The 12,976-nt window shown below is 30.7% G+C and overlaps 1 protein-coding gene across 1 annotated transcript; it reads left to right on the top strand.

Annotated features, from left to right (window-relative positions):
- The first annotated feature begins 10,013 nt into the window (after positions 1 to 10,013).
- On the top strand, positions 10,014 to 12,700 carry LOC100249356 (small ribosomal subunit protein eS25). Its single transcript, XM_002267275.5, has 4 exons — positions 10,014 to 10,181; positions 10,336 to 10,410; positions 10,800 to 10,934; positions 12,344 to 12,700. The coding sequence occupies exons 1-4, from the start codon at positions 10,179 to 10,181 to the stop codon at positions 12,455 to 12,457; spliced, it is 327 nt and encodes a 108-aa protein (XP_002267311.1). The 5' UTR covers positions 10,014 to 10,178; the 3' UTR covers positions 12,458 to 12,700.
- The last annotated feature ends 276 nt before the right edge of the window (positions 12,701 to 12,976 follow it).

Genomic DNA, 12,976 nt, shown 5'->3' on the forward strand with positions numbered 1-12,976 from the left:
TAAATTGATAAGTCCTTTGAAAACACAATTTTTTTATCAAATTGATTTGTCATTTGACTCAAAATTTTTAAAATACAACTTGTTAGAAAAGAAAGAAAGGGAAAAAAAAAACCATATGCACATCCATTGTTGCAATGCCCCTCTCTGCCCAATCTTTTCTTTTCTCCACATCGTTGGGGTGTCTTCATTGTTGTAAAAGTCATTTTGTACTTATATTTCACCATCATTATGGTGCCTTCTCCGTCTAAGCCTTCCTTTTCTCGTCATCGTTAGGGTGTCTTTGTCGATGTTATTATATTCTCTGTGTCATTTTCAACCTCATCTTTCTTATCCTATGCCAAATACTTTCTTGTAATTTTTTTCATTTAAATTTGAGAAATATTTTTTCTATGATTTCACTTTCTAAGGTTCATTTTAGGTACTTGTTCACACCAATTTGAATTTCCAAGGTTCTGACCCACTAAAATCATGTTGTGTTGTGGTTTACGGTCAAATGATCATTATACGGTTTTAGAATATTTATCTTCATTGTTACTTGGTGGTTTTTTTAATGATCCATTTGGTTGTCAAGAAAACATCATAAAATGTAGGAGAATAAAATTTTAAAAATTCAAAGAAAATATAATTTTTATTTTTTAAAAATTCAGTAATTTTAATATTTAAGAACCGTTAAAAACTTAAGTATGACGCATTAAGTGAGAAAGGTAGTTTGAGAGTATCTTGAAAAATAACGGGAAATGCATGAAATTCTAAATATGTTTCATGCCCAAATTGTTACCACCAAATAATAAAAATATAGTTTTAAAAAATGAGAAATTATATATACATCCATCTAATATTTTTATGGGTTAATTTCATTAAGACCCCTAAAGTTTAGTGTAAATATATTAAGTGATCATAGGTTTCAAATTTCATCACCCTATAAATATATTTTATATATAAAATTTATTTTTTAAAGAATAAAATTTAGTTTTTAGAAAATTGTTTTGTACTCCTCTTTAAAATATTTTTATCTAAAATTTCTCTAAAAAATAATTTTTATAAAAGGAATAAATTTATAGGGGTGTTAGTCGACTAATTTGAAACTAATGATGGTTAGGTGTATTTATACTAAACCTCAGGGATCTCAATGAAATTAATTCATATTTCTATACATCTAACTTATTTAGACATTCACCTTAAAACATAAATCCTCCTCTCACACCCACCTAAATATCACCAATATATTGAAAAATTCTCTTTTTTTTTCCAAAAAAATTTCTTCTCCTAAACTTATTTGTCAATTAAAAAAAAGCGTAGTTAATTGAAAACTAATTCCAAGTTTTTTTATGTGTTTTTTTTAATCCATATGCTAATATATTATTTGTTTCACATGAATATAATTTAGCGTTTGTTATTTATATAATTTTTAACAAATATTTGTCTAAAAATAATAATAAAAAAACGTTTAGGATTAACTTAAAAGTGATTTAGAAGTGAAACCCTTTGAAAAGATGAAAGAAAATTGAACAAAATAGAAAAAAAATCATGGATGCAAGAACCTCAAAAACAGGACACCCTTAAAGGGATATGGAGGTATACCATTGGATGTCTAGATACTAAAAAAAAATAGTGTTACACTTCAAAAACCATCAAACCTTCCAATTTCAAACACTCTTGATTTTTATCAACACCTCAAAAAAGTGAAAAAAAAATACACAAAAGTAATAAAAATACACTTCTAGCATCATCTATAAATGACTATTTGTTTATCTATTATTTGTTCAAAATTTAGTTAGGATTTTGAAGCAATTAGAAGAGAGATAAATGTATGTTGAACTTTAATGGTATTTTGATCGTTTTATTAAAGGGCATTTTTGTCTTAAAAATATCCCAAACCAAGCAAATATGAAAAGTAATTAAATGGATGCAGGTATAATTTCTTTTAAAAATAAGAATTTCTTAAAACATAACCCTTTTAAATTTAAGGTGATTCATGCCAAAGGAGAAAGTGAAAATATATTTATCAAATATGTTTCTAAATAACATGTGTGCTGGTGAAGTTAACATGTTCTTTTGATTTTTAGTTCATTGTAGGCTTTCAACTAATAAATTGTTTCCATACAGAAGTATACACATTAATGTTATATATATATACTAGTAAGAAATATGAAAAAAGTACAATAAAAAAATTAATATGTGAATTTATTATTTCAAGACTTTATATAGAAATCAGGTAGAGATCGAAAATCAAATAATTGAATTAAACATGAAACCAAATTTAAAAAATAAATGGAATTAGATATAAATAAGATCACACTTTTTGGCACCAAATTTTATGATAATAAAATTATTTTTTAACCAATTTTCTTATATTAAAAAAATAAATAAATACCATCTTGGTCCTTAACATAACATTTATCAATCTTAATTTAAACCCATCATTTCTTTCTTTTACACTAAATTTGTAAATTTTTTTGAATTAATTATTTTATATATAATTTAAATACTTTTTTTCTTTTATGTGAGAGATTTTGAATAGAAATCATAACAAAAATGACTTAATTTGAGGAAGAAATTTATGGATTAAAAAAAAAAGAAAAATCTTTAAAAAAAAAATAAAAATAAAAATAACGGATAGCATACTTGAAAGAGCTGAAGAGAAAATTTTGAAAAGAATAAAGAATGACAAAAGAAGAGAAAAAATTTCAAACTTTAAAGATGAAAAATGAAATGATTACAAGAAATTTGAAAAGTTTTCGAACTTTTATTTATAAATTTTTATAACATGGATTATATTAATAGTGTGGTTTTAAAGATAATGAAATTTATAACTTTTAAGACATTTTTGGAATGAAAAAAGTGAAAAGTAAATAAAAAAATTAATGATTGGTTTATGATACATTTTCTTTTAAAGAAAATAAAATATATATATATATGTGGACCCCGCATTTCGGCTCATGCGTTTTCCACTCGACAGCGAGCTCGATTTTTATTTTAAAATGATTTTATTTATTAAAAAATGACTTGGAGTTGCCACTTATTTTTGTTTTATTTTTAAAAAGGTAAACAAAATAAGAAAGAAAACCTTAAGTATGACTCCTTATTTTGTAAAAGGTGGTATGTGAAAAACCAGATAAGACTTGGGGGTCAGGTTACTTATCGGGAAGGTACGATAAAGATCGTAGCACCCCTCTAAGTCCCTAAAGTCGGGTCTCTATTAATAAAATGAAACTGACGTAGCAATTGATGAGGTAATCAATGAATAATCAGTATGATCGCACGTATGAGAATCAGAACATACATAGAGGATGACCAGAGTGAGAGTGGGTACATACCTGGTCAGCAAACGGCATATAGCAATCTGACAATCTAAAATATTGGTTTTAGGTTTAAATTTAAACTAATTATATTTATAACTAATTAGTTACAACAACACTATATTGATATAGAAAAAATAATGTATTAAAAAAAATTACAATCTAAACCTCCAATCAAAATAATTTTTAAAAATTGAACATTCACATGATTTAAAATTTGAACTTAAAAAATTGGTTTTAGGTTTAAATTTAAAGTTATGATCACCAACTACTATTTTGACTATTTAAAAAAAAAATCAAAAATCATGATTACCAATTACAGTTTTGTGATGTGAATACCTACATGAATATGACACACATCACATTGAAAATTATTTTGAGAATAAAATTATTTTATGAATTTTCTGTTTTAAAGAAATCATTTTTTGCCCAAAACTCCCATTAGTACCCAATAAGAAACATTTTTCCTATTATCAATGAATTTACAAAAATATTCCAAAAGCATTTTCATCTATTTACCAAAACAATTAAATTAAATAGTGAATTGATTGGAAAAACAAATGTATTTTCTTTCTACAATTCTATATTTTAAGAAGTGGAAAAACAAATTCTTTTAGGTTGGCATTTTAAGTTTAACATTTTAAGTCTTTCCATTCCATTTTGATCCCATTTTGAAAGGAGAAAAATGGAAAAAAAAATATTTTTGTTGTATTTAAGTAATTTTCCAATTATTTACCCACTTGAAGTCGTATTATATTTTGTTCAAGTGCATAACTGCCTTTAATTTTTACACAAAGTTACAAAATAATATAATGTTCTTCATTATGAGGGTATAAAATAGTATATTTATAACTAATTATATTTATATTGAGTGTAGTGCCAAATATTTTAATAAAATTATCAAAATATATTTTTATATCAAATTAAAGACCTCAATTATTTAATTTCATATATTACTATTCTTTAAATAATGAGATCAATTAAAGTTAAATATATATATATATATATATATTTATTTATTTATTTATTTATATATAAAATTAAAGTTAAAGCCGTAGTTGGTGACTACGGCTTTAACTGTTTTTAAAAATAGTCAAAGCCGTAGTCACCAACTACGGTTTTAAATTTTAAAAAAATAAAACTGTGGTTACCAACTACGGTTTTATGACGTGGCAATTTACGTGGCACAGATACATTAGATTGGGCATTATTTTTTAAATAGGGGTACTGTATGGATTTTTTTTTTTAAATGTAGTCTTTTGGGTCAAAGCTCCTCACCTACGGCCAGGTATACTATATCTTGAAGAGCCACAAAGTGGAAAACCACTTCTTGTATTCTGAGATTGCGTGCCTCCATTGGAATCCATTCGGTCAATAGCTCAACATCATGCACTGTCATTCCCGTGCAATTGGATTTTGGTAAAGGATTTTCGCCATGCATGCAATCAAACTCTCTATCCATTCCAATCCCACCAACAGACATGGCTTTCTATGCTCCGGGACATCATGGGACGCTGGGTCTTGAAGGCTCCGAACCCAATCCACGTCACAGTGGGTGGTCAGCAACACAAAGCTTTTCTGGGCTCAATACGTGGCAATTTTTCTGTAAGGCAGCAGCGAGACTTAACAATATGGTTCGTTGATTCCTTTACTGCTCTGATCCCAAAATGGGGATTGAGGCCACGTCGAGTGGATACTGAGGTTGATGCCCTCATGGGATTTTTTTGTTTCCTCAGGACTTTCTCCGCGAAGCAATCACGGCTTGAGGTAAGTAAAGCAAAACCGCCAGCGGCTCATTCGGACCCACAATCGCATTCAGAACACAAACTCTGTTCATAGAGATATTGTCAGGGGTATGTTATGTCATTTTGATATAGGTGCTTCAACCACATGCTTATTGGAAGTATAATGATTCCAATAACTACCCTTTTTATTCAGATATCTTGATCCTCCATTTCAACTTCACGTAGCCACAGGGGTTGGGGAGACATGAGGGATTGAAAAGTAGTGGAAATAGGGCAAGTGAGGGAGAATGGGTATGAATGGATATGGTCATATGTTGGGTTAGGGGCATGGTGGCATGAGGTTGAGTGACCGTTGAAAGATGGCCATAGGTGCACGCATGATGAGTACGTTCAGCATGTGGCTAAAAGGGATAGTATAATGACTCAGTTTGGGATTCAGTTATGATGGAAAGGGAACTGTGATGTATGATCTTGAGAAGGGCTTAGGGTGGCTTTTGCCTGGCGTAGGAAATGGGTTTGAATAGATGAGGTGGTGGAATGGGAAAACAGTGAAACGTAGTCTCAAATTCTGCCCATAATCCACAGAAAGACACTCCAGCAGCAAAGATCTGAGAACTGAGCCAGTCCTTTCATCAACAATCATGAAAAAAACAAAGAACCCTTGGAACCCCAATGCAATTGTCAGCAAGCTTTCTGATCGTGTCAAGGCACAAATCCATGATCTCCTTCAACTTCTTTAATGAGCCAACATTCTCCATTTTTGCAATCACGGCAATGTAACTAATGCTCCAAAAGTCCCCCTCTGCTTACATCTAGCTCCTCATCTTCCTTTTAAACCACAAACTATCAACAAGAAAGCCCAAAACCATAGGTACGGCTCGGCTCGTTTTATTCAAACCCCAGATCAAATAATCCACCCATCACAGTGAGAATATAGAGATGAAAGCAAGAACATAAGTTAGAGTGAATGCTGAGGTTAGAACCAGTAGGATGACATGCAACACACAACTATATAGGGCCTCATTTCAGGAGGCTCAAAACAGGTGGGATTCTTGAAACTGGGTTAGCACAGTGTATATAAAGCGGAGTCATACGAGCCCCAAACTAAACCACAAGAATGGCAATGAGATCAACAACAACAAAGTAGGAACATGATCCAGAAATCAACGGAGTTCAGGGTGTAACCCTCGTCATCCATACCCAAATCTACAAACAAATACAAAGCAAACAAATGGGAAGGAGATGAGGAGTATAAAAATCAAAGTAAGCAAGGAACTCACCTCAAGCTCACCTGCAGCCACTCTCTTTCTCTATTATCTCCTTCTCCAAGCTTCACTCTCAAAACCTCTCTGTAAACCTCATCAGAATACGCTCCTCTACTCTCCAGGTCCTCCCTTGCTCCAGCAAAAGAACCTCCCTCCAGAAAGAATCCCCCTACCTCTCTTCTCAAAACCCGCTAAAAAAAACCTCACCCCTTTTCAGAATATCCTCCATTTTCTACCTTGTTTTTGTCTTCCTTAGCAAGCCACTACACGCTCCCCTGTTCGCCGATCAGGAAGCATGTCATCTTTAACCACCACCATGGCCAGCCATGCTCCTTGCCACCCGTCCATGCAGCTGGTCTTTCTCCAGAAAAGAGGTCCCCCTACTTTAAAAAAATGGAAAAATTCCACTCTCCCGGTTGGTCATAAAATGCCCTTTGTTTCAAATTATAAAAATAGTAATAATAAAATAGTAACAACAAACCATTACACTTGATTTGAAAAGAGGGGTCTACCATATGTTAAATTTTAAAATTCTTATGAAAAAATCTTTGACTTATATTATGCTATTAAAAATTATATTTTTATTTCGTTTTTAATAACTATTATATATTTTGTAAAACTTATTATTATTTTTTGTTTGTAAAGATATAAAATAGAACCAGATTAAATTAAATAATTTCATATCAGAAAATAGAATCCAAATTAAATTAAACAATTTCATATAAAAAAATATATATAATATATCAAGTTATTCAATCAAACGAAATATATATAAAAGAAAAATAAGTTTTGTTCTAAAAATATTTAAAAAATCAAAAGAATTAAGATCTCAATAGAATATTTTTCATCATTTTGGTAAATTTTATATCAAAATCTTAATATTTTTAAAACAGTATAGTAATTTTCTTAATAAATTTAAATTTGTTTAAATAAATAATGTAAATGAGTGATGAAACTTTTTATTCAATAATTATCTATAATATAATAAGTGTTATTATTAATTCATTATTATTTAATTAAATATAAAAGTTTAAAAGATTTAAATATCTCAAAATGAATGGAAATCACTATTACGGTTATAAAAAGTATAAAGTTTCATGTAATTTTTTTTTTAAAAAAAAAAACTAATTAGAAATGAAAGATAGGTTAGGATAAGAAAAATAAATAAATAAATATAAGTATTAAATACATTTTGTTTATTTTCTCAAAACACACTCAAATATGATTTAAAATACTTCAAATTTGTTATTTTTTTTAATAAAAAAAACCTGATTTATGGGAGAGTTCTAAACAAACCTTAACTATCTTTCATCTAAATTCTAAATCTAAAATAAAATAAAAAACACTTTGTGATGATCTCCTACCATAACTAGACTTCTTTACATACATATTATAAATAAGCCAAAATCAATTGTTGAGGCTAATAAACATTATATTAATAGATCATATCATCCTTAAAAAAAAACTAATTAGAAATGAAAGATAGGTTAGGATAAGAAAAAAATAATAATAAATATAAGTATTAAATACATTTTATTTATTTTCTCAAAACACACTCAAATATGATTTAAAATACTTCAAATTTGTTATTTTTAAAAAAAAAAAAAAAAAAAAAAAACCTAATTTATGGGAGAGTTCCAAACAAACCTTAACTATCTTTCATCTAAATTCTAAATCTAAAATAAAAAAACACTTTGTGATGATCTCCTACCATAACTAGACTTCTTTACATACATATTATAAATAAGCCAAAATCAATGGTTGAGGCTAATAAACATTATATTGATAGATCATATCATCTTTTGTCAAATAAGATGAAGGATAAAGTAGTTATATTGGAGGGGATCCTAAAGATGAATGCCCGGTTTAAGAGGTTTCCCACAAACATTATAATTTTCTTTTATAGTTTTTTTAGAGCAGTTTTCAGGATTGAATTTGAATATTGTGGAACCAAGGTTTGGTTAATCTTGATTTTGATGATAACAAAACAAGGTTTAGAACTAATGATCATATTTCAAGTGTGATTAGGCAAGACAATTTCCAAAGTAGCAATCACAAAGACAAATCATGCCAAGGAGAAATCATGGAGAAGAAGACCACCTCAAAAAGAAGAGTTTTTCAAGACCAAAGCTTCTTAAGATTTCTTTGTAAGGTTGTTGGTGCACTAGGACTTTCATGCATTTCATTCTTTATTTATGCACTAAAATCATGTAAGAGTAATATTGTTTTAAATATCTTAAGAATCGGATGATTTCATGTTTTCAACTAAAACCTTGTGTTAAATGATTTTCAAACTTGTGTTAAAAGGTTTTAAGTTGAAAAAAGTTGAGTGTTGAGTAAAAAAAATGGCTCAACCGGTTTAACCGCTCGACCAGTTATGCTCGTCCGGTCGAGGACCGGTTGAGGGAAGCCAAAAATTTTCTCTCTCTCCTAGTGGCTTTCTCTTATCGGTCAAGGTTGAACCTCAACCGGTTGAGGTCTGGTCGAGGTCCGGTTGAGGCCCAATGGTCACTTTTCCTAACGGCTAGTCAACCGGTCGAACCCTAACTTGATCGGTTGAACCCCCAACGGCTAGTTTGACTTTTTTCTTCTATAAAAAGGCTCCAATTTTCATTGTTTCATAAGTTTAACCTTCCCAAATCATTCTTGATTATATTTAAGCCTTTGAAGAGTGTTTTTGAGTACACCATTGTTTCATAACTTGCATATCTTTAGTGCACCATTCAATCCTAGTTTTTCTTGTATCTTTGAGCCTAAAGTTCTATTACTAGGATTTTTGTGAGATCATTATTTGTATATTTTTGTGATGAATTTTCTCAAGTGAGGGGTATCACTTGAGAGGTTGTTCAAGAGAGGGATATCTCTTGAAAAAGTGTAAAGGGTGTTTGGAACCAAAAGTCCAAGAGGGTGAATTGAAACCATAATCCAATTGTAAAGAGATTGGAAGCTTGGTTGAAGCTTTAAGATAGTGGAACCCTCACTCGGTTAGGAGGTTGAGGAGAGTGAACGTAGGCAAAGAAGTGCCGAACCACTATAAACTCTCGTATTTGCACTCTCTCTTCCCTAACTCTTTTAAATTATATGCAATTGTCTTTATTTTGTTTATTATATACTTGCATATAATTGTCTCTTGCATTCACTTGTTTAAATTTGCAAAAAGAGACCTTTACCCTATTTATCCCCCCTATAGAGTGATTACCATAGTTTGGATTAGTCTCAAATTCCTAAAAAATATAAAATTAAAATAAAGTATTGAATTTGAATATAAAATCAAAATGAAGTTATAAAATACGGATGTCTTTTATGTCAAGTAATTAAAAAAAATTAAATTAAAGCCCTGTTGATGGAATAAAAATTGGAAGCAAATAAAAAGATTAATTTTTTCATTACCTTTTAGGTTTGTGATGCCAATTTCGGGAATGACTTATGTCAAACCTAAGAAAATAAAATGATTAAATTCCCATTTAAGTTAATTATGAGTATGAAAAATATTAAATTTTGAAATAGCTTTTTAGGATTGTGATGATAATTTTAAGAATGATTTGTGTTACATCAAATAATTAAAACTGTAACAAAATGAAAAGAAAACATTAAATTATTATTTAAATTGATTATTAGTATTTCAAGAAATAAAAAAGTGAAAAGCAACTCGTATATTTATAAGTGATATATATATATATACACGCGAAAGAAAAGAAAAAAAAAAACATCAAAGGACTAGTATTTCTTAAATCCGGAACGGGAATACTCATATCTCCAGCCCCAAACACCCGCCTATCTAAAAACCCTAGCCCTATAAATTGTTCCATTCCTATAGGGCAGCTCCCATTGTGCTCCGTTCCTCGAGCTCAGATCATTTTTCTGTTTTCATGGTAAATTTTCCGACTGGTTCTCCTTGGATTTGTATCTTTTTCACCTATGTGTTTGGTTGCTAAGAAACTGTAGGGAAAGAAAGTCTTAATTTCTCAGCAGACAAACAGATCTCTTGTTTTGGGGTACTGATATGTGAGTTGGTTTGTGTTGTAGGCGCCGAAGAAGGAAAAGGCTCCTCCACCGTCTTCGAAGCCCGCCAAATCTGGCGGAGGTAAACAGAAAAAGAAGGTAATTCTAGGGTTAGGGTTTTCATGTTTCGTTCTGTTTTTTTAGCTTGTTGAGTTTTGAAGATATTGCTTACGATTTTTGTATTCAGTGCTATGTTTTAGTCTGTGGAAAGAGGGAAACTCATGTTTGTCGAAGCCTGATTAATTCCCCGTTTGTTTGCTAAGAAATTTTGGGAAAATAAGACAAATTCGGTTTTTCTTCTTCTTTTTTATCTCGTTAACTTGGAAATACTAAATCATCAAATCCCCAACTCTCTGGTTACTAATGCAACCACTTACATGAGGTTTTTCATAGATTTTCTCTCTGCCAAACAGAAAATTAGTTAATTTTTTAGAGTTTTTAATTCATCTTTAGTGGGTGCTGAGATTTCAATTGTGCTTGATACTCAGAAATGGAGCAAAGGTAAGCAAAAGGAGAAGGTGAACAACATGGTTTTGTTCGATCAAGGTACTTATGACAAGCTTCTCTCTGAAGTTCCTAAGTACAAGCTTATTACTCCATCGATCCTGTCCGACAGACTCAGGGTAATTTTCTGGTTTTGCAATTTTTAGCAGTATATGTTGCGTTTTTCTGTCTTAATCTATATCTAACAGTTCACAGTCCTTGGATAGGTATTTTCATCTTAACATTCATTAATTAAAATTGCAACTTAGATCATCTCTGGTTTGGTTGGGAACATATTTAGTCCTTCGTATTAAATGACATTTATACATTATGTGTGATTTTGGCATAGAAATCACTTTATGTGCTATGGTGTCGATCATTCCATGGCTTTCTAAATTAAGATATCTAAGTGAAAAAAAAAATTATTTCCAAGAAAAAGAGTTTATAGCTAGAAGTCGACTTACTGTTATGTGTTGTTGTAGTAGTCCTTAGAAGAAAAAAAGGAAAAAAGGAGAACGAAACAAGCTAAAAATAGGGGATTTAAGATACATCTTTTATCTTTAATTGATCATATGCCTTCTTCATTTAATGCTTAAGTTAGTAGTAATTGAACTGGTGTTTGTATGAATTGTTGATGGGTGGGAACTGAGACCTGTTATGTGATTATTTTCAATTCGTGATACTGGCTTTTGTTAATGATACTTTGAAATGTATCTAATAAAGTTGTATTGGTATATCTGTCTACGAGTTTTCTGAATGATAACAAGAAAGAAATTTTCGTGTTCCTGATTATGTCCCTTGGTGTTTACTGATTGCTGTTATGTAGGAAAGTTATGCAGATGCCATATCACACTCTTTATTTTAACAGTCTTACGCAAAATAAATCAACATCGATGAACCATAACTGCTGTTTTTCTAACAGATTATTTGAATCAATTGCTACCCTCTTATCGTATGCTTTATTATTGCATTTCACCTGTTAAAAACAATCATATCTGAGTTGTGACAACTGGATAATCATTGACATAAGACATCTGTTGCCATCTGTTTTCTTTGCAAATTTTCAATTTTGTTAGATTTGGTCCAAGCAAAGATAATGGGAAAAATAGAGAATTTGGAACTCACAAAAACCATATCAGCAAAGAAATTTATAAGAGGCCTAGTGTTTAATATATTTTACTTTATATGTATACATATATATAATACAGTCTCTTTATTTCTCTGAGTCATCTATCATCATTTTATTGAGTTGCGACACGTTTCGGTTTCAGACAAGTAGAAGCACCATGGGATGCTGGCTGCTGAAAATCTTAGTTACCCTTTTCATTGTGATTGATTGCCTTTTGATCTATCCATAAAACAATCAAATACTAGCATATTTAGAACGTCAATCTTTTTTGCATTCTTGGGTAGGGCTTTATTATTTATTTTTATTTTTAAAAAAAAGCTATTGACATCTACTGTAATGCCAGCAGTAATGCCAAAATCGATATTTGGGATGGTTAACTGATGAGTCTGTCTGATACCCTCATCTTTTTCAAATCTGCAGATTAATGGATCGCTAGCACGCAGGGCAATCAAGGATTTGATGGCAAGAGGTTCGATTAGGATGGTATCAGCTCATGCTAGCCAGCAGATATACACCAGGGCCACCAATCACTAGTAGCCAGCAGCCAGAATTTCTTATATTGCCAAGAGTTAAAATGGAAACATGGCAAGAGTTAATGGAAACTAGTGATTCCTTTTTGTTTAGTTCATCTGTTTTATGAAAATTATCAGTGTCATTAGCAACTTAATTGTCTTGATGAGCATTTGCTTTGTGGTCTAGTTTTTGAGGTTTTATGCATATTACATTGTGGGTACCGGGTATGAAGTTTTGATTTGAATTCATGCTCCATATTCTGCATGTTATTTTGTTTCCACTGAACGGGCCAAGTACGCAGCATGAAAAGATGGTGGTTGAGGAAGCTACGGATGAAGTGTATGCTTCTTGAATCAATTTCGCCATGATGATTTGATCACTTGAAATTGCTCATGATTTGATATGTCAACAGCCATACATCAACTTCCGACTTCAATTTGTCGGTTGGAAAATGAGCACTTACGTCTCATTATTCTTTGCTGCCGTGGCATTGGTAACCAGATATGCAAGGATGCCAATTAATATTATTATTATTGGTGC

Source organism: Vitis vinifera, chromosome 13, assembly GCF_030704535.1.
Source record: "Vitis vinifera cultivar Pinot Noir 40024 chromosome 13, ASM3070453v1".
Lineage (NCBI taxonomy): Eukaryota > Viridiplantae > Streptophyta > Magnoliopsida > Vitales > Vitaceae > Vitis > Vitis vinifera.

Coding starts and splice junctions, on each gene's coding strand:
- LOC100249356 (XM_002267275.5), top strand. Junction 10,411..10,799: donor GAGGTAAACAGAAAAAGAAG/GTAATTCTAGGG, acceptor CTTGATACTCAG/AAATGGAGCAAAGGTAAGCA. Junction 10,935..12,343: donor TCCTGTCCGACAGACTCAGG/GTAATTTTCTGG, acceptor TCAAATCTGCAG/ATTAATGGATCGCTAGCACG.